The 22,639-nt window shown below is 35.5% G+C and overlaps 1 protein-coding gene across 5 annotated transcripts in view; it reads right to left on the bottom strand.

Moving 5' to 3' along the window:
- LOC111324148 (ubiquitin carboxyl-terminal hydrolase 4) overlaps window positions 1-22,639 on the bottom strand; it is a 51,523-nt gene that overhangs the window by 27,176 nt on the left and 1,708 nt on the right. For all 5 annotated transcript variants that reach the window (XM_022927653.2, XM_088732261.1, XM_022927652.2 and 2 more), the window contains exons 2-9: window positions 20,995-21,122; window positions 17,095-17,349; window positions 13,012-13,157; window positions 11,292-11,347; window positions 10,544-10,562; window positions 10,311-10,357; window positions 5,248-5,704; window positions 2,508-2,618 (exon numbers count right to left, since the gene is read on the bottom strand). In XM_022927653.2, the coding sequence (XP_022783388.2) occupies window positions 2,508-2,618; window positions 5,248-5,704; window positions 10,311-10,357; window positions 10,544-10,562; window positions 11,292-11,347; window positions 13,012-13,157; window positions 17,095-17,349; window positions 20,995-21,122 (1,219 nt within the window). The remainder of the gene's footprint in view (window positions 1-2,507; window positions 2,619-5,247; window positions 5,705-10,310; window positions 10,358-10,543; window positions 10,563-11,291; window positions 11,348-13,011; window positions 13,158-17,094; window positions 17,350-20,994; window positions 21,123-22,639) is intronic.

The following is a 22,639-nucleotide window of genomic DNA, read 5'->3' as shown; positions in this document are numbered from 1 at the left end:
AGTACCTTAGTACTCAGTACAGACAACTCATCACGGCTTGTTCTGAATTTGCTTAGTACGTTAGTACGTTAGTACCTTAGTACTCAGTACGACAACTCATCACGGCTTGTTCTGAATTTGCTTAGTACGTTAGTACCTTAGTACTCAGTACGGACAACTCATCACGGCTTGTTCTGAATTTGCTTAGTACGTTAGTACCTTAGTACTCGGTACAGACAACTCATCACGGCTTGTTCTGAATTTGCTTAGTACGTTAGTACCTTAGTACTCGGTACAGACAACTCATCACGGCTTGTTCTGAATTTGCTTAGTACGTTAGTACCTTAGTACTCGCTACAGACACTCATCACGGCTTGTTCTGAATTTGCTTAGTACGTTAGTACCTTAGTACTCAGTACAGACAACTCATCACGGCTTGTTCTGAATTTGCTTAGTACGTTAGTACGTTAGTACCTTAGTACTCGGTACGGACAACTCATCACGGCTTGTTCTGAATTTGCTTAGTACGTTAGTACCTTAGTACTCAGTACGGACAACTCATCACGGCTTGTTCTGAATTTGCTTAGTACGTTAGTACCTTAGTACTCAGTACAGACAACTCATCACGGCTTGTTCTGAATTTGCTTAGTACGTTAGTACGTTAGTACCTTAGTACTCGGTACGGACAACTCATCACGGCTTGTTCTGAATTTGCTTAGTACGTTAGTACGTTAGTACCTTAGTACTCAGTACGACAACTCATCACGGCTTGTTCTGAATTTGCTTAGTACGTTAGTACCTTAGTACTCAGTACAGACAACTCATCACGGCTTGTTCTGAATTTGCTTAGTACGTTAGTACGTTAGTACCTTAGTACTCGGTACGGACAACTCATCACGGCTTGTTCTGAATTTGCTTAGTACGTTAGTACGTTAGTACCTTAGTACTCAGTACGACAACTCATCACGGCTTGTTCTGAATTTGCTTAGTACGTTAGTACGTTAGTACGTTAGTACTCGGTACGGACAACTCATCACGGCTTTGGAAGGTTTATTACTCAGCCGTAAGACCTATTTGTTTTATCTTCTTTTTCAACCGATTTTTTCCTAAATTTATAATTCCTTTGCATAGATGTAGATAAATAAAAGACAGATAGAATTTTTAGGTTTATAATGGGCAAGAACAGCAGAACTTAAACAAATCTGATCAAATCGGCTTAATTTTAAAAGTACGTTAATCATCCGTACTAAGCGAAAAACAAGAAAAAAAGAATCCTATTTTGGGCATGGTCTAGGGGCATCTGTTATATTTGCCTTTATTTGATTGTAAATTGCTTAGAAGTCTGGTAAAGTCCCCCATACAATGTTGTAAAGCGCCATGAGTTTAAGATATGAGTGCTATATAAATACAAGTTATTATTATTATTATTATTATTATTATTATTATTATTATTATTATTATTATTATTATTATAACAGATAAAAGAGATTTTTGAACCAGTAACACAATCCTTTTACCTGTGGAGAATTCTAAGGGATTTTAGCTAATACAAGGCACAACAGGTATTAACTCTTACTTGTTACCGCCTGAAAACAAGAACACTGTTAAAAACACCTCTCAAATACATTTAGGATCAGCAATGTAAAACTGCTTCACGGAATTATAAATATAATTAAAAAGAATGTAAATCTAAGGCTCTGTTAGGACACAAAGAAAGATTATATTTGATGAGTGAGACAATGTATTTCCCTTTGTTCTAGAAGTATTTTATCCAAAGTCCTTCAACAGAGAAAATGCAAACTAGGTTGATTTGAATTTTTCTCTTAATCTGAAATCCTTTCAAACTACTACAGCTACATATTTCCCAGCTGTTTTGGAAATAAATAACCCAGGGCATTGAAGCCAGAAGTGGAGGCGTGGTGGCCTCATGGTTAGTGCGCTTGACTCCAGATCGAGTGGTCCGGGTTCGAGCCCCGGCCGGGACATTGTGTTGTGTTCTTAGGCACGACATTTTACTCTCACAGTGCCTCTCTTCACCCAGGTGTTTAAATGGGTACCGGCAATTTAATGCTGGGGGTAACCCTGCGATGACTAGCATCCCATCCAGGGGGGAGTAGAAATACTCCTAGTCGCTTCACGCTACAGAAACCGGAGTTAAGCACCGGCCTAATGGGCCACTAGGCTGGTAAACAGACTTTACCATTGAAGCCTGATAGAGGAGAATAAACTCAAACAAATCCAGCTCACAGCACCATTCAGAACATGTGCCTATCAAGTACTCTAACTATTTTTAACTATCAAAAACAGCAACTGATCCACTTCAGTTTGCTTGCAGGTAGCCTCTGCTTGTTTTTTGCAATTCAAACCTTTCCTTTATGCACTTGTCAGCATATTGTAATTTACATTCACTCACTCTCTTTGGGTTAGGTCATAGCTTAATCTTCCTGTTAGTAAGCATATTGCACAATACTGTGTACCAGTCACAGAATTATTAAAGGACACCTTGATCCACAAAATGTAGTACTAACCTTATTACAATCTGGACAAACCAAAGTTGATTTAAAAAGTCCATGAAATGTATCAACAATGACAGAATTGTTTCGCTGAAGGTGGTTATGCCAGGACTCTTCTGCAACAACCTAAACATTCACAACACATTTCAAAACTTGTCCAAACTTAATACAGTTAGTGTAGGCAATAACATGATTTTGAGAGAAGTTTGGTTTTAATGAGCACAAGTAAATTGTTTTGTAGTATATAAAAAAAATTTAGGAGCACTTAATTGTTAATAATTTACACCAAAAGTCAAGACAGAAAAAATTCTGGCAGCCTGCATGCTATTTGTAATTTACACTGGTGTTCCATGAAATATGCACTCATCTACAGCAAATCACATGCATGTAACTTTTTCAGGTACATGTCTACTATTTTAGTGACAAAAATAATGATGATGATGTTGATGCTGAGAAACATATTTTGGAAAAAGTGGATCAGTCAAAACTCTGTACAGGTATGATAATAAGTGATAATAATTAACAATTAACTGTACTAAAACAATATGGTACAAAAAGGAGCCACCCAAGTGAGTGGATGTGGTTTCGGTCAAAGGGCATAATTGCTGTCTTAGTCTTCCTATGGTAAAGCCCGAATTTAAAATTACTCTGCAGTCATTGCACTTTCACAGTTTCCAAGCAGGCACTGATTGTGAGACCCAAATTCAAGTCAATAATGTTCTTTGAAACTTGAAATCATTATAACTTGAAAGAAGAATGTAAATATTACAAGTGGTTTGTTCTGCAATATCAAAATAATCTTCATGCTGAATTTATTTGTTTTGGATACATTATTTCTACACTATGGTTACCTTTGTTTTTCTTATTAAATTTTACTTCATGTTCCTGGTTCTCTCTTGATTTGTTAAATACAATTTTAATTTGCCCTTCTTTTTTTAACCTGTGGAGTTTTTATGCCATGATATTTTTGGTCAATTGTTACTTGTTACTGCATTACTCTATTTAGTCACTCCCCATCTAAACTGTTGCTTATAAATTTTTGCATTGTAACATGATGATCTGTTTTACAGAGTTTTCTCCTCTTAACCTTCTGCCTCAGAAAAATAACTTATCTATTCTCTCTTCTTTCTCTCTCTCAAATTAAAAAAAAAATTGATTTAGTACCAAATATGTTTTTTCAACAAACTTACATGCAGCCTACAAAACTGTTTGCAATTCAATAAACCCTTTCAAAAAGTAACTAAGAAAGTTAAAATGAGAGGTATTTGCAGTTAACAATTACATTTATTGATGTAACTCTCATTTATTTAGGATCAGAATTCTCCAAAACAATTTGTTCCTTGTAAGATGTTGAACAGAGATTTGAGTTCTACTATAGATAAATTTTCACTAATAGCTTTGCAAGTTCCAGGAATTTGGATATTTCCACAATACATTTCAAGAAAGAAACCAAAGAAAGTCAATGACTAAAACTTGCATGATGATCCCCACATCTAACTAGAAAAAGCATATCATTTGACTTCAATATTTTAGTGAATTCTACGGATGCCATTACAGCAAGCAAACCAGCAGGCTCTCACAACTTTAAAATGTACATATGAATTTACTTACAATTCAACTTTCCTTGACATTTACAACTGAACAGAAGTAATTCTTCGTGGAGTAATTGTCATTGGAAGAGAACAATTCTTTCCGTAAGAAAGATGACAGTAGTCATTTACCTCGAGTTTACTTGCCAAAACTATTGTTGTTTTTTTCAAAAGTGTCCTTACATACTTTCTAATTAACAGGTGCTTCAAACATGCTTTGATGTGTTATTATTTCACTGCACTTCAAGAGATCTATGACATTGACAATCTTAGGACTTATAAAACTATCTGTATGAAATGTAATTCATGTCACAGCTTGAAAACAACACCAACTCCACGCTTTTCTTAATTATTAATTATTGATGTAATCATTTCACTATTTTAATACTCTGGGACCACAGTAATTGGCTATTGCTGTTGTGGTTGCCTGCCCGTTATTGTTATTGTAATTTACCTGTGTTCTTTATTGTATATATTGTTGGCAAAGCTAATAAATTATTAAATAGGTGTCAGATCATGACAGACACTTATAACAAAATGTTTCAATGTTTGCTTGGAAGCCTTTTAAATCACCCTTATCAGTACAGAGCTAAAAATGTTTCAATGAAGCCTCTCTTTAATTTGCATTACCTCCATTTTCTCTACCATCTATTTGCTCAAAAATTGCTCCGTTCTTGGAGGATCTTGCTGTGAGTTACAACTGAGTTATTCAGGTTCTTTTTACCAGCATTTTGTTAAGTTTAAGAAAAAATAAAAATGTTATTCACCATCCTAGGTTGGTCCATAATGGGAAAAACGGTGCCCTCTGTCTTGAGTACTGTCTTGAGTACTGCCTGAGGCCTAAGGCCTAGGGCAGTATCCAAGATCTCATGCACAGTTTTCCCCAATATGGACCTCCTGGCTGGATAACAATTATATTTATTGCCACCATCATTATTTTATTATCTATATTACTAACATTATAATCATTACTACAGTGATTTCATGTATGTTGACATTCATTATAAAAAAAGCTACCACACAATCCTTTTAATATGAGTTACAGTAAGTGTACTACTCTATTAGTAAATAAAGATGAGCTTTCTACAGCACATGCAGATTTAAAATTTCTATAAATTTCACAGTCACTGCAAGGTTTGTGTGGTTCTTGAAACAGAGAAACCTACCGCATCAGGCCTTCCATCTGCATCCTTTAGTTCCACATAAGGTTTCTTCTTTACTCGATTTAGATCCTCATGAAGTCCATCCAACAGGAAGGCAAGAAGCTCCTGTGAGTCTTGTTGTTGATAGCCAGAAAACTGAGGGGCAAACCGTCCCACCTGCATTTTGAATTGCCTTGGTGCTACCGAGCTATACTGCTCTTTCCACAGCTGATGAAGAAGTCCTGCATATGCATTAGCAATCTCTCCTCTCATTCCCAAAGGGTTATCACGGTTTAATTCCTCTTTGTAATTACCAGCTAAGAAGTACTCAGTCAGTGGGACACAGTTGCTTAAGCACTGTAGAGCAGAGTTCATGAAACATGTATTGCCAAGGTTTCCAAGTCCTGTGAGGCCTGGCAAAGAACTTCTTGACTTCATCCCATCATATTCCCAAGAGTTTTTTGAGCTATAACTACTGTACCTAAGACATCAAAGGAATTCAACATTGTTTAGCTGATTATTCTAATTACAATATAATTTTTTACTTTGCACATCAGAAGACGATCAGAAACAGAAATAAGCAAAAAAAGGTGTTGCAGTTTGTTAAACACGAAGGTGCGCTATATAAGGAAGTCTTCCCTGGGAAGACCTAGGCTCATTTGTCACTCACCGTTGACGCGTGCGGGTCAAATTTAAATGCTGGTAGACGAGCAAAAGGAGCTAATGAAATATCTACTGTTTACTTCCACCAGCATGGTGGCATGAGGTAATGTGCGAACCACCTACTTCGATCTCAAATTTACCGCCACAAATAAAGACAGTTTATATTGGAGAAAGGAAATACAAATCTCAAAAATTCTTGTATTGTGATGAAGACATAAAACAATTTTGAGGAATGCGCCCGCTGTTCACTGCTTTGGAGTAGCTGTAGCTCAAGCTGACTTGACTCTAAGAGTTCTACATCACACGACGGTTGATTGACAAATGGTCCAGTGGGACCTAAGGCTCCTTTTATAGCGCGCCTTCGTGTTTAAGCAATGATTATCTTATTATCATATACACATTTCCTTGAAAAGTAGTTGGGAGAATTTGGTAGTAGATCAAGATAACGTCTACCTGATAACTTTAAGTATTCTCACTACTTGTTTGCTGAATAATATATGGATATCATAGGGGCAAGTTACATGTTAATAACTCCTGGGAGTTAAAGGGTTAACAGGTCTCTGACCTTTTTGGTCTTGTCATGCAATATGTTCTCTCCCTAACTGGAGAGAGAGAGACCACAATGTGTGACTAATTAAAAACAAAATTAAGGTTGCAGCCATTCCTCCATCAGAGACCACATCAAAATTATTCATTTTCAGTACGTTGCCTCAAAGATATTACTCTACATAATTTTAAATGCCGGAAGGAAACTGAAACTTCAATTTGTCACCAATACACCCTAAACAAAGATACGGTGGACTATGATCATCAAATAAGTGAAGATAAACTGAATGAAGAGAGAAGAACCATAATTCAAAGGTTTTCGCATGGGCATTACAATGGGGCTCCATTGATAATGATAAACTGCAGGTTGTTTACTATAGGAATTGACCTGCAATACGGCCATGAGATTAAGTCCAAGGTAACGTAGAACCCCTTTGATTGCTAAAAACATCAAAGCATGCAAGAATTGTCTATACAATTAATTTACAGTAGCATTTTGCTTCATGTGAAGTTTTTTTGGTAGGGTAGAATAATATTGAGTGGGAAAACACCATTAAAATATGAGCAGTATTTCATGTGAAAATTCTAGAAGCCAAGAAATACGGTAGATATTAAATGTGGCAGCTGATCCAGACAGTAAATACTCATTGGTAACTTGCTGGGCCCAGTTATTTTAAGGCCAATGAGTGCTAACCCAGGGTTAAATTTTTAATCCAGGCTTCTACATTTCTCTGTTCAAAAACCATTTGGGGATAATGCTCCCAACTCTTTTTAGAGTATTCAGTCATCAGATTATAGACAAGTGGAATTAAACTGAGTTTCTTTTAAAGCTTTCAGATCTGCAATCAAATTTCACACTAACCCTGGGTTATCTTAACCCAGCTTTGAACAGCCCAGCCCTAATATTTTCAATCTTGACCAAAAGAGAAACCACAGAGCAAAAACAAGATTATTTATCAAATATGTTTTGCAAATTATGTAAATGCTTTGCACAGTTTTTATCAAAGTCAGTACAACTAGCACTTCCAGAGATAGTTTCATGTTGGACATTTTGTTGATGGCATCTGTATTGTAAGGATAGGAGCTGTAGACAAAATATATTTCAATTTAAAGTGGTAAGAAAAAAATTGCCAGCTGAACATTCTAACCCTGACAGATCTCGTAATATAGTGATAGGGCATGAACCATTGTACTGAGTGGATGAGTTGACAGTCCCTTGTTAATGTCATTTGGAGTGTGCCTCAATGTTGGTTTGATTCCCTGCAACATTTTGTGACATCCTGATTCCATGACACAAGGGAAAACATCCTGATGCTCTGATTGTTACATGATACATACCCTACTGCTTTGATCTGATTGGTGTGGGATACATACTCTTAGGTGCCTCTTGATGTTGACATAGAGTTAGCATTACTTTTGAAGGAAAAAAAAACTCACAAAGAAGAAGGCTGCATATTTACCAGAGGAGTTGTCGCCTTTTAAGTAAAATTCTGAAGTCAGGTGCAACAAAGATATAAAACGTTCAGAAAACTCTTTTGTAATCAACAAGAAGTCTAGATCTGCTTATCATCAGTCCAAGGGAGATGGATCATTTATCTCCCATTTCACGGAGGTTTTGGAAAGATGTCTCCAAAAGGCAAATGCTGCACACCTAATGCAACAGCCAATCCAGGTTGCAGCACATTAATTTTTTAATAGCTAAAACTTGCTCAAAAGTTATCTATAATAAAATTAGGTAGTTTTCTGTACTGTTTGCAATACAACTAGCTTTAGTTAATAAATTATCTACAGTAATTAAAGGCCCATTTCCATCCGAGATCCTTTGCAGTCGTTTGTTTTTGTTTTGGAATCGCACTATTGTTAAATGGCGAACTCTGATAGTCATTCACAAACACTATTAAAAAGAAAAACAAAGATTTGGTGAAGAATACAGTAAACAAATTTGCAGCTAAATATTTGAGACCGAAAAATCATAAATCGAGTCTGTGTATAAAACTTGTACAAAGCTTACTTGATGCTGAAGGAAATTGTTCGGCTTCAACACTAAATAAAATATAAACAAATAACCAATATTGGCCAAAACGGATTTACTTTACGCATTTCAATTATAAAATAATGACTTGTACAAATGAGATCGCTTACATACATATCTCAGGATCTCAATAAAAATCAGTCAAATAATTATTCTCACCCCGAAAAAATCTCCCCAGAGTCTCTAGTTCCATTGTAGGAACAATGCAATAACATTTCCGCAAAAGCACTGTCTGTAGTGTTACCAAAACCCACAGTTGTTTTCCTTGCCCTCCATAAATCATACACAGACTCTCGCAGTCAAATAACCTTTGCCGAGCCGGACAGACTCGGCCTTCCTCTAGATCGCTTCTTCGGCAGCATCAACTTTTCAAATGACGTTTTTGACCATCATACATGTAAGAATTAAAAACTATTTACTGATATGGATACTACGATAATTTGTTGTTCGCACATGATTCAAGATGGAGCTTTGAAAGCCCTAATTAGTAAGATGGAAGAAGATATCAAAACGATTCCGCAACTACGAGGAAAATAGTGTATTTTTCATTATATGAAAAATGATCCGGGCGCTCAAGGCATCTCAGTTGGAAATGGGCCTTTAAGCAGTTGATGTACTTCTGCTAAAGCCTGCTTTGAATTGCGAGAATCAAAAAAGTGTCCAAAGTAAACTTAGAGTCCTTTGAATAAGGACTTAATAATTTATGCCATCCTGTAAAGCAACCAGAGGCAAAAATAACCCTCTTTCACTTGGTAACCTGCATTATCTACACTTCTAGAAGTCTAGATTATAACATTAGTTGGAAGATGCACATCAATAATATTTCTAAAAAAACCCAAGAGAAGTATAGGCATTCTGTCCAAGCTCCATTATTTCTTAAGTACTAAAACACTACTTAGCCTGTACTATGCTTTAGTTGAGCCTTTTTTAAACTACTGCATAATAATTATTGTTTGGGGTAATACCTATCAGACAGCTTTGCAACCTTTATTTATATTACAGAAGAGAGCCTTAAGAATAATTACTTTCTCTACTTATAACGAAAATTAAAGTCCTTTATTTAAAGATCTAAATGTTGTGTAGCTGTTTGACATTATTACCTTTCAACTTGCAGTATTTATGTATAAGTTTCACAAGAAACTCTTACCTCCTGTATCTGACCCTAATTTCAAATCTGTTTAGGATGTTACATAATTATATATAATACCAGATTATCTAGCAAAATGACTTATACTATTCTAAATGCCAGAACAAATTATGGAATCTTCAACATAAGATTTCAGGGTGCTTAAGTATGGAATGATATAAGTGAAGACATAGAGCTTCTTCCTCTGCAACGTTTTAAGAAAATCCTTAAGCTAATTCTTCTCGATAAATATTCATAATTTTTCATGGCCTTCAGTTTGCTTTTTACTCTGATATTCCTTGCTTCCTTGACCTTGTTTTGTATGATGAATGAGTGTGTGTGTGTGTGTGTGTGTGTGTGTGTGCGTGCGTGCGTGTGTTGTGTGTGTTATATCTGACCCAAATAATTACATTACATAAATCACCTAAGTATAGCTGCCCCTTTTTTCTAGCCCCTATGGTTATTTGGGGTAGCTAGTACTCCTTTATATTCTGTCAATTTATCATTATTTCTATCAGTATTTTTTATGTTGGGTACAAATAAAGTTGTTGTTGTTGTTGTTGTTGTTCTGCATGTTTTGTTTTGAATTCTCATTAGCTTATCATGATGTTTACATTTGCTCTGATTGCCATTGTAATTACTCTTGGTTTGGCTTTTACAATACTCAAATGAAACTTGCTCTATGCCAAATGGGGATATCAAAAATTTATAACTACTGACCTGTAGGAATTTGATGATTCAGTACTATGTTCACAATTTGATGTCACCTGCAAAAGAAAAACACCAGTTAAGAAACGAGTCTTAACTGCAGCTTTGTGTACTCTCGAACATTAAACAGTAAATATTACATCAGACTTATGTTCACTTAATATTACATCAGACTAATGTTCACTTAATATTAAAAAAAAATTAAAGAAAAAATTTTTTTAGTAAAAATTTTCTTTTCAACTTACCACTGATGATGAGGAAGAACTGAAAAGAATTGTTAAGAAGAGACAGTTAGTCATGGTAGGAACTTTTCTTTTTCACAGGACATTAGGATTACAGTTAAGTTATAACCTTTTCATTGCCACACACTACTTGTCCAGACAATCTGAGTATCAGTAGGCATGGTTAGAAAATAGGTTATTCACACAAATAAGACATAGATTTGTATGCAAGTGTACATCATACTGACGAAATCTAAAAAGTAAGCAATATCTGACATGTAGCATCCATTTCCGTAGAGAAATGCGGTTCTAATTTTGTTTCAGGTTTGCTCTTCACATTAATTGGAATTCTCCTTAAAGTCACACACAACTCAGGGGACAAAGCATAACTTAGAAATATTCATTCCTAAATGTAGTTCAATGGTAGTGAATGTTAACTGAAACCAACCAACTTGGCAAACATCAACTTCTACCTCAAAAAGTTTATAATAAATAGGTTCCCTGTGCATTTCTATCACAGCAACATGGTTGGACAAAATGAAATATGTATATTTTCAAAATCATAACAGTGTGGAGCTAGGCCCTATCATCAAGATACTTGAACTGGTTCAGAAGTAAACAGCAAACTGAAATGTTGCACTTTTCAGCATGATAAATAGAATAAAATGTATCAAGCAACAAAACATTAACGCAATTCCTCTGAAAAAGCTTGATTGTATATAGCGTACATTTATCTAAATGAATGTGTACTTGAGTGAGCAGCCCTTGATACCTTTTAGATGGACGCTGCCAAGTACCATCCTCCTTCTTTTGTTCTATAATTAGAACCTTAAAAAAATATATATATGTTTAGGTATGGTTTTTGTTTAGATATATGCAAAAGTACGCATGAAAGCACATAGCCTATGGAGCAGTCATAATTTGGTTGACTGAGTGCTCAGCAAAAAATTGCTGCCATCTTTGATTTTAATGGCAGTGGAAGGCTGAAGAGAGAAAGAAATGTGTACCAAGGGGGGTGAGTGATGGTCAAAAATAAAAAGAAGGGCTGGGGTAGGGGAGTGAATATTATGCCTACCTGAACCCACTGCTATTTTGCAAAACTCTGTTCACCCTCAGAGTTTCTGATTGGCACAATTGGTGTTGTTAATCACAAGCCAAATGCATCATTTGGACATTTTGCTCTTGCAGGAAAGAGTCAAGGATGGCAAACTCTAAAAATAACGTTGCGAGTTTTGATTCTGCTCTTGAAAAAAGCACCAAGTGTCTTTCGGAAAATGATATGGATCATGCATTAAGAGCAGAACAAAAAGAAGCAATTTATACACTGGTTTCTGGAAAGGACCCTTCTGGCTGTGTTACCATCTGGTTTTGGGAAAAGCCTGATATTTCAGGTGTTGGTTTTGCATGAAAGACATTCTTTGATGGAGTTAACAGCAGCTACACTCATGGATTGTCATTGGGAGGATGTAGAGTGTGGCAAATATTAACTAGCATTTGCATCAGCAAATGGTTTTGGTGAAGGCATTTCTTTCGCTGATGGAAAAAAAAAAAACTTGCCACACTGTTTCACCAAAATATGCTGGTTCACATCAAACAAAATTACAGCTGGTTAACCTTTGGGGGTAGTTGTTCCTTTGCTTTAAAGTACCGTTTGCAATCAAATGGATGAAACATTGTCAAATGGATTAAAAGGATTGTTGTTTGGAAAATATAGAGTGCAGGAAATACCAGCTCATATTTGTGACGACAGAAGAGGTTTTGTAGAAGTCATTTCCTGTCTGAAAAAAAAAATGCTCACCTTTTCATTCACCAGCTCTATGTGTGTTTGTTTCTGTCTGAAGACAATGCTTTCGGTTTTTAAATTAACTAATTTTGATTGCGTACCTGCTCATTTCCGGAAATGCAGTGAGGCGCAACTTATCAGGGGGTGTTCTGCATTTTAATAACCTTTTTGGGCAGGCATCTTCTTGCCCTTCCCCTGTCCCCTACCCCCACCCTCCACTCTGACTCTAAATCAATCCTGGTGTTTGGATAGATGATCATGATCTTATGATGTCAACTTGCCCTAATAAGATGCCTACTCTGCAGGCTAGAAAGCTCACTACATTGTCCTATTTATTGTCCTATATTTAGAGAAATTGAATTATCTATCAACAGCAATGGACAACCCATAGCCTTGGTTCTGTAATGCAATCATTACTTTGATGCTCTCTGGTTTGTATTTAATGTTTTTATTTTTAGCATACATCTACTTAAAAAGATTTGATTGGCCATCGGAGTGTTTCTTTGGTAACTGATTAACCAGAATAATTACTTTCTTACCCTTAGTTGCACTAAATTACATCTTTTCAGCACAGAATTACCTTTCCTGTATTGTATTACCTGAGAACTGCATATCTCTTGGCCAATCAAAATCAAAAATTGTTTCAGGTGTTTCACTGAATAAATCCCTTAAACTTAAATTACTTGATTTATAATTATCATTATGTTACCTGTCCCTGATAAAGGCCAGCATCTTGCACAGTGTGTTCAAAATTACTGAGAAGCTCATATGTACTACTCATGTACTTGTTCCACACTCTTGTTTCAGCATCTTCTGGTATGCTAAAGATTTTTTTCATTTCCAACACAACATGACCTGTTCAAGAATGAATTTACCCAATTATTTAAGAGACAGTAAACCCCACAAATTGTTGTTATTTGCTGGGCTGCAAATGCATGTTATTGACCAAGGATGAGGTCGAGATAGCTTGATTATTGACCATGCAAGTACTTTTTTTATTAATTTTGGGTAGATTGAAATGTTGTCCAAATATAAGATGGATGTAAACATTTTTAGGTGCATGTGTTTGAAACTCATTCTAAAATAATCATTACGATAACAATAATAATTACAATTATAATAACAGTAACAGTGGTTATGGAATATTAATACAATTGTAAGTAGAAGAACTACAGTATATGAAATAAATTCTCGAACCTGATAGGCTATCACCAGCTCGATTTGAGCACTAATAGGACAGTGTACATGTCATGCTTGTAAATGAATAGTGTATTAGGACAGTTAATAGCGCAAACATCATGCCTTTGTAAGTGGACAGAATGCATCACATACACACACTACTGTCGCACATTTTGCAGAGTTAACTGTTATTTTTTTTGTTATGAAAACATACAACATCTATTTTCTTTCTCAAATTTTTTGTTTTTGATAATTGGTAACAGGACTTTGTGTCATCCTTTTTTTCATCTTCTTTCATGATGTGCATAGTCCCCTTCATCATTACAGGATTATCACTTATGCTGATGTTGCAATGATTTTTACATCCTCAAGTGATATCTATGTGATACAAAGCAGCCTTTCACAGGACTCAGATATTCTCTCTAACTGGTTTCGTGATAATGAACTTATTTTTAATCTGAAGAAAGGAAAATCTGAAGTGATGCTGTTTGGCACTGGTAAGCAGTTGAATCTGTTTCAAGGCTGTCAGTCAAGCTCTCAGTTAATGGTTCTCCCATCAACACCATTACATGTTATAAGTACCTTGGCATGCATCTGGATCCAACACTATTTTAAAATGCATTTTAAAAAAATTTACAAGAAGGCAGCAGGAAGAGTGAACCTCTTACAGTGCATCTGCTCCAGCATTGATACTTTTAGTGCCCAACTAATTCACTAATTGTTGATTATGCCAATATTTACCTATTGCTGCTATATTAGTCTTGGATGGTCAGAGTCCTGCAAATGCATGATCCACTCTATTGAGACCTGAAGCCTCGAAATCATTTCCCTAAAACGCAGTCTGCAGAACTTTGATTTTTAACAATTGATAACTTTTTACAAAAAAAGAGCGTTCTGCTTTGTATTTGACTGCCTTAATGGCATGGCATGCTTTCCATGAAAGACTATTTTCAATGATCACATCATAACGCTTTAAACACTAGAAAACTGACAAAGGTCAGACTGGATTTTGTGCACCATAACTTTTATTTTTTAAGTACCTTGATTTTTTTTTCATTACCTTAAGTTTAATAAACACTAATTCTAGAGGTTTATTAAGGAAAGCCTTATATTTAATGGTTTTACACTAATGTATTTTTGCCTTAATACCGGTATGTATTTTATTCTCTGTTTTATTTTACTTATCTTAATAATTCTTATTTATAGTTTTAATTCTTAGTTAGCAGGACCATGTTAATAACAGTATTTTTTACTGAAGGTTTATCCCAGGTAAAAATTAAATTATTATTATAACAATTATTATCAACATTATTATTATTGTCTGTTATCATACTTAGTCTTGTACTTAACAAATCAGACTCCTGCTTTGTGTTCATCTGATTTTGTTGATCACATGATTGTATGATTACAGACCAAACTGGACTCAACTCAGTCCTACTACCATTATTAATCATCATTGTTAATTAACAATTATTCCACGAGCGCGCGTTGGATATGAGATGATAGATAAACAAGATATCGTAAAAATGTAGATGAGACTTTAATTCTAATTCAACCAGAAACGGTAAAATTAAAATAAAATATTCATCTTAAACTTGTGAGAAAGATTGTTGATATTTCACTCGATAAACTGTAAATTACAACTACGAAAATGCAAACTCGCATTTGTTAAGAAAGCATTGCAAAATTTGTTTTGTTTTCCATCTAAAATGGAATAATGAAATTTCACGGCCATGACAGTGGCAAAGAGAAAAAAAGGTAAATGAAGCCAAGGCTTGTTCATACCTCTAGTACCTTGAAAAATATAGAAATTCGCGAAATCTGTGACGACCAACAACTTACTGTTGTATATGAAACCCTGATTTCCACTTAGTTTGACGTTCATGACAATCTGGAAGACATCAAAGCAAATTCTTTTAACTCCAAATTGTTTTCACTCCTCCACTTCAAATTGCACACAAACAATTATACGGTCAATCATGGTAAATATGCCTCGCCGAATGAGGCCTTTGATCAAGCCATCTTCTCGGAACAACGACAGGATACCATCCAGACGTCCGATGGAAAGCTTCATCTTTCGACAAACATGGTCCAGAAGCTGGCAGAGGCTGGTTTGTCTCATGTTACACTACAATCTCTGTACAAGAAACTCAACATTAACGGCCTCCATGTTGTACTGGCATCGGCGCCACCTTCAAAATGAGCTTTTCATCATAATTATATCGAATTCCGCAAGAGAATTCTCTCCAGAATGTTCTTACATTTCCAACTGTCGTAACGGTAAGCAGTCTGAGTCTCAAATGATGACTTATTTTTCAGGAATGTGTAAAATCACGAAACAATGTGAATCCATCTTCAGGATGTATGATCTTTTCCGCGCTGAGGGCATCCGCCGATTAATCGCACGGACACGGACTCATCCTCGCGAAAATGAGCCCTGGAGTCAGCGGTATCGTTTAAAGCGCATGACCGGAAATAAAAAGTGTGTGCTACAATTGTAAAAACTGGAAATAAAGCTTGCTAAATTGATGAACTAATATCTTGAAAATTAGTTCAGTAACCTACCCTGATTTTTTGTGTACAAATTATTTTCATCATTACGCATTCTTGAAGAAAATTTTAAAAAAATTTATCTAGTGGAAAATTTTTTACATTTTAAAACAGCATTTTCCTATATAATTCAAGTTCTACGGGTTAGTTTTTTTTTATCTCACGTATACAGATAGAGAATGTGATGATGTTAAATAAATTTGAAAGAAAAAACTAGGTCACTGACTTGGTTTTTGAGATATCTTTCAAAAACTGAGTTTTGGAAGGTCTTTCAGCACTACTGTACTGTTGCCATGGCAACAGATGACGCCTGACGAGCCCCCTTAAAAGATTGCCCTAACATAGTGTTAAGGATATGTCAAGTCATTATCCCAATGATAAGTTTGACAGTCCTGATATCTTTTACTGATTGGCACTTGCTGTTAATTGTGGAAAACCCTTTTGAGCCTCCTTAAGCTAATACATATGCTTGCCATATTTGTAGATTATGGTATATTGGCTGATATACCATAATGGCTAAGCCAATAAAAAGTCTTGAACTGCATTATCCAATGATGTAATTTTTAATAAAAATAAATAGACTGAGCTAAAGATGAGTTCTGTGAAAATTCTATCTTGATGAAAGAGATTTTTGCAATTGAACTATTTGACCACACAAGTTATAGTTCTAATGGTTTTGACCATCAAAAGACTGACCGGTCTGTTACTCTGTTGAGACAAAAACTTCCACAAAGTTTTCCTCTTGTCACAAAACAGTAACCCAGAAAATGTGAAGAATGTAAACCAAAAACCAGGATTTCCCTTATCTCTCCCAATCATGGAGCCAGTCAAATAAAAAAAAAAGCAGTTATTAAGAAGTTAATAACATCACCTTAAATTCACACCATAAACCAAGTTCTTCAATACACTTCACACAAATCACTGATACTTCAAAATATTTTTGAAAGAATTATGTTTTTGTTTGAAAAACATTATTTGAAAGTAATATTCTGGTCTGCTAGTTATTCAGCTTTGATGAGAAAGTATAAACTATAATCATTATCATGATACAATGTAAACTTACCAACAGTATCTCCCTTACTGAACTGCCTTGTAACAAATGTTTGGGGGTCTGAGTATTTAGAAAGTTTCAAAGCAGTGAGGTACACTTCAACCTTACAGCTCTTAACAAACATTCCATGTTCCACAACCTTCCTGGACAAAGTCTGCTGGTCTGAAATAATTCCATACCATGACACAAGTCTAAACCATGAGTCTTTTGGTACCAGGGTGTAATCAAGCTCATCAATAAGATGTTCTTTCAAAGTGCTGCCATCAGCTATAAAAATTATTAATATAAAGTATGAGTGCTGCCATCAGCTATAAAAATTATTAATATACAGTATGGTAAAAAATAAGAACACTTAACCTGGCCTTGCATAAACAAGCTTTAAAAGGCAATAAAGGATTTATTGTGTGACTACTGATAAGGTTACATCTAGGAATTTTGCTTCATTAAGCAGCCAGGTTTGTACTGTTGCTAAGTCAAATAAATTCCCAGCAGTCGCTGAAAATGAAAATTTTTCTGTTCACTGACTGCTATCAATGATTTCCCTTGACAGCCTGAATCCCTTGTGAGAGATAACATACGAAAACTTTCGTTACAACTAGAACACAGATAAAGAACAGGAAATTTTTACTGGCCTTTGACTTAAAAATGAGGGGACCAAATGGACCTATGCATTTGATGAGACAGGTCCCAAACAAAAAAAACTGGTTTTAAAGTTATTTTCAACCCAATCACAATCAAGACAGTGATTAAGCTCTCAACAGTTTCATTCCTGAAAAGTAATTCTGCACTTGATTTTTACTACATGCTCTCCCTCATCATGTAGTAAATTGAAGTTTTCCACCATCACTTGCCTAATATTTGGGTTCTTATAAAGACTGCCTCTGAGCTATTCACAAAACATTAACCCACTGATGTCCAGTGTGCCTGTATGGGCCCATGTGCGACCACATCCCTTCTATGCCTTGTGACATCATCACTTTTAACTCTCGAGCACAACTTTGAGCATGTACTTGTACAGGTTGAAAATATCTTACAAACTATACCAGAATGAGTGCAATTGAGTGAAGGACACTGGAGAAATAGTCAAAAAACCATGTAACTTTGACCTGAAAATCTGCATGAAAATCTTGTTCCATTACCCACCTACCTTTCTGAGCATGTGGTTTTAAAATAATGAGTAGTTTCTTGAAAAATCTCTGCACCAAAATAAAGCCTACTAAATGCCCAGTAAGTGACGAAAAAATTCAGGCAAGGAAAGGGGAAAAAAGGGCAGGAGAAAGAGAGAAAAGTAAAAGTCTTGACTGGGGTGCTACTTTTCAACCACAAATGTCAAAATTTTGCTTTCTGCGCATGCCTGAGATTTGCAGGCCACTATTTTGCATTTGGATCAAAAGGCCGTCAAGTGTACAAGCTGTAAGTGGGTTTGTGGTAAGTTTGAGCTTTTAAGAGCACGACAGTGACCAGAGATCTGCTCGACTAGCTTCAAAATGCAGTTTTTCACAAAAGCTGCTGACGTTAATGAGTTAAGCAAGTTCGTTTTGCCTTTACAGGGGAAGGGAGCCAGCAACCAGTACAATTCACCATCTACAGTATATGTCAAGCAAAATCATGGCCTATTTTCTTTCAAAGTAACAATATTATTATATAACATAAGGATCAAATTTGCATTGGCCACCTATTTTGCAGTTTTTACCCTCTATTTTAAAAAGTATTGGTATTTGGTCTTCTAAGCACAGAGGTAGAAAAATTGATAAGCTGAAGACAAACAAGCTTCAGTATCAAACAACAACAAACATATGAAACATATGTGTGAACTGCGGTTATGAGACGTATATGAGAACAATCCTTCGCAGTAAAGCACTATTTGAGCAATAGTGAAAATCAGACCTGAAAAAAATTTCAGGCCTGTACGGGACTCGAACCACTGACCACTGACCAACTCAAACCACTGACCACTGACCACTTGAACCACGAACCACTGACCAACCTCCCGTACAGGCCTGAAATTTTTTTCAGGTCTGATTTTCACTATTGCTCAAATAGTGCTTTACTGCGAAGGATCGTTCTCATATACGTCTCATAACCGCAGTTCACACATATGTTTCATATGTTTGTTGTTGTTTGATTTATCATCTACGGGTTTATATCGAATTAATTTGATGGCCTGCTCCCAGTTGGCTTGTTAGCTCAATTGGTAGAGCGCTGCACTAGTATCGCAGAGGTCAGTGGTTCGAATCCCGTACAGGCCTGAAATTTTTTTCAGGTCTGATTTTCACTATTGCTCAAATAGTGCTTTACTGCGAAGGATCGTTCTCATATACGTCTCATAACCGCAGTTCACACATATGTTTCATATGTTTGTTGTTGTTTGATTTATCATCTACGGGTTTATATCGAATTAATTTGATGGCCTGCTCCCAGTTGGCTTGTTAGCTCAATTGGTAGAGCGCTGCACTAGTATCGCAGAGGTCAGTGGTTCGAATCCCGTACAGGCCTGAAATTTTTTTCAGGTCTGATTTTCACTATTGCTCAAATAGTGCTTTACTGCGAAGGATCGTTCTCATATACATAAGCTTCAGTATCTCTCCAAGTTGACGACTGTTATTCATCCCACAATAACATCAACACCAATTAATTTACCACCAAATTTTAAATATATGCTGACTATTTTAGGATTACAATGAATATATGAAGTTCATATATTTGAACTGCAGTACTAAATAAGTATGATGCATGATCCTTCACAGTAGATAGCGCTATTTATGCAATAGTGAAAATCAGGTCTGATTTCATACGTATTTAATACCGCAGTTCAAATATATGAACTTCATATATTCATTGTATCTGATTTATCATCACGGGTTTATTACAAATCAACTTAACGGCCTCCTCCCAGTTGGCTTGTTAGCTCAATTGGTAGAGCGCTGCACTAGTATCGCAGAGGTCAGTGGTTCAAATCCCGTACAGGCCTAATTTTTTTCAGGTCTGATTTTCGCTATTGCATAAATAGCACTATCTACTGCGAAGGATCGTGCATCATACGTATTTTAGGATTGTTGATCAGCAATTTCCAGCTTATTACTTCTAATAAGGTAAAATAAGGTAATAAGGTTTTCCAAATTGGTTTCATTAACAATATAAGACATAAAATGGGTCTATGGTGAATGACCAAAACTTAACTTGGAACATATATATTGAACATATTTCCAAAAAAAAGCCTCCTGCATTGGCATTTTGAAGAGAAGCAGATCTTTTGTTCCTTTTGAAATGCTCTTACACATCCATAAATGCTTTAGTTCAACCTCATTTCAATTTCAATAGTATGGGGGAATTGCAATAAATCTCTTTCCATTAAACTACAGAATCATGCTACGTGTATTCTGACATCTTCCTCATATGATGCCAATGCAGGTGATCTCTTCGTTAGACTAGGCTGGCAAAAACTTAATCTTCAACGAGAAATAAAAAAAGCCACTTTGGTCTATAAATCTCTTAATGGTCTGTAACAAGCACAAACTCAAATCAAGCTGCAAGGGTTTCTTTTTTGATAATAAATAAGCTAATCAATCACATGGCATTCATGGAAAGCAGGCACTTTGTTGTTTTTATTTTTTGTTGTTATTAGATTTAATTAGTGGTAGATTAGTACCTTGACAGTGTAATTAATACAATTTTAGTATCTACTTTAAGTCCTGATGTTTTACCCATGTATAAATAAAGTTAAATAAATGAATAAATAAATAAGGTTATAATTTAATTGCTTCTAAATGTGATACACTCAGCTAGTAAGGTATGCAGGTTGCTTTTGATAAAAACAATTTGCTCTGTCAGTTTCGAAAAATTAAGAAGACACAGAGATATAATCAACAAACATAAGACAAAGGTCAATCTCTTTAAAATATTATATCTCACCTTCAAAAAGACTTGAATTATCTATTGGACCTGGATTATTCAACTCTTGTCCTACTTCAAATTTATCCCATGAGTCATACCCAACAAACTTCTTCCATTGCTTAAACCAGCGACTATCAATAAGATACCTACAAAAAAATCAGGATAACTTAGCCTTGGGTGAGCTGAAAGGGAAACTTACAAAGAAATGGTATTCAAATGACTCGATCTTGGAACAATTATCTTTTTGTTTTGAGCTAATTTGTGGCCAGTCAGTTTCAAACCAAGTTCTTTGCTACTGAATCAACTCCCATCACCAAAATGGCAAGAATTACATTTAAATTGTTACAGCTTAATGATGATTTTGATCTGTTTAATGGTGTAAGTGGTGTCATGGATTTGTGTGGGGCCAAAAGATTGTCTGAAAAAACAAAGACAAAGTAAAAATTGTAGCCCTGGATCTACAAGCCATGACTTCTCTTTCTGGAGTTATTCAGACACAGGGTGACATCACTAAAAGTAAGACCTCTCTTAGTCTTTGTCACTAGTAACTTTCATATTCACTCTCTGAAACAGTGACACTGAATGACGTCATTTAAGGTAAGTCAAGATACTCAATATTCAGATAGACAATCTACATTAATTAATTCCATAGTAATTATTGTCTACAATGCATGACATATGGTGGTGTAACAATGATGACCATTTGGTTTGATTCATGATTCTTTGATTCCATGATTTGATTTTGGTTCAATTTTTTGTATATCTTTCCCAGGAAGACCTCAGTAAGTTATTATATTGAATAATCAGAATCCAGAACTCTTTAAAATAATATGCATTTTTGATTTACAAGTTTTTGTTGCCTTTCTACCACCCCTTGAGAATTTCCAAATAAGGCAAACCAGGTGCACCACACTTATTGTCACATTCTCTAAATGGCAACAAATGACCAAGCGATTGTGAATCCACCCCAATCTTTTAGTTCCACTGTTTGGAAATATTATGGTTTTCTAGCTAATTACAAAGTTGGAGAAACCATGCCATTCAACTCCAATCCATTGTTGTGGCAGAAAGCAAATGAGCTCAAATACCCTACTTTCTCAAAGTTGGCAAAAATATATTTCTTTTCTGCAGGCAACCTTGTGTCTGCTCAGAGGTCATGCTTGCAAATTGAACATGTAGACAAGTTAATTTTTTAAAAAAATCAGAAGGTGCACTAGATCTAGAAAGAAGAACACTAACATGTTGCATGTTTCTTTTTTTATCACATCCTTGTTATAGAATAATGTTCCTGTTACTTTTATGCAGTGTATCCTCAAATTGAGGGCTTGGGGTTGTATGTTGTTTACATTGTGTATTATGTCATAAGAATTAAAAAAACATTAATATTTTGCATCATCAAATTGAAATAATCAAAATCAAAAGGCAGTAATTGAAATTGAATCGAATCACAAGGAATATGAATTGTTACAGAGAAACAACACTATGTTTTTAGTCTTCTCCAAGAACTCAGTTTCAGTCTGTAGCTAGAGTTCTGTGATTTTGTTTAGTTTGCTTGAAAAAGTCACATGTGCTTGTAGTTGATGAGATCTGCTCAGGGAAGTCTGTTTTGTCAGTGAACCGCCCGAAAAGTTTATTTTAAGATAATGAACCAGTTTTCCAGAGT

Source organism: Stylophora pistillata, chromosome 9, assembly GCF_964205215.1.
Source record: "Stylophora pistillata chromosome 9, jaStyPist1.2, whole genome shotgun sequence".
Taxonomy (NCBI): domain Eukaryota; kingdom Metazoa; phylum Cnidaria; class Anthozoa; order Scleractinia; family Pocilloporidae; genus Stylophora; species Stylophora pistillata.
The sequence above is the reverse complement of the archived record's forward strand: the minus strand, read 5'-3'. Positions and strand labels throughout refer to the sequence as shown.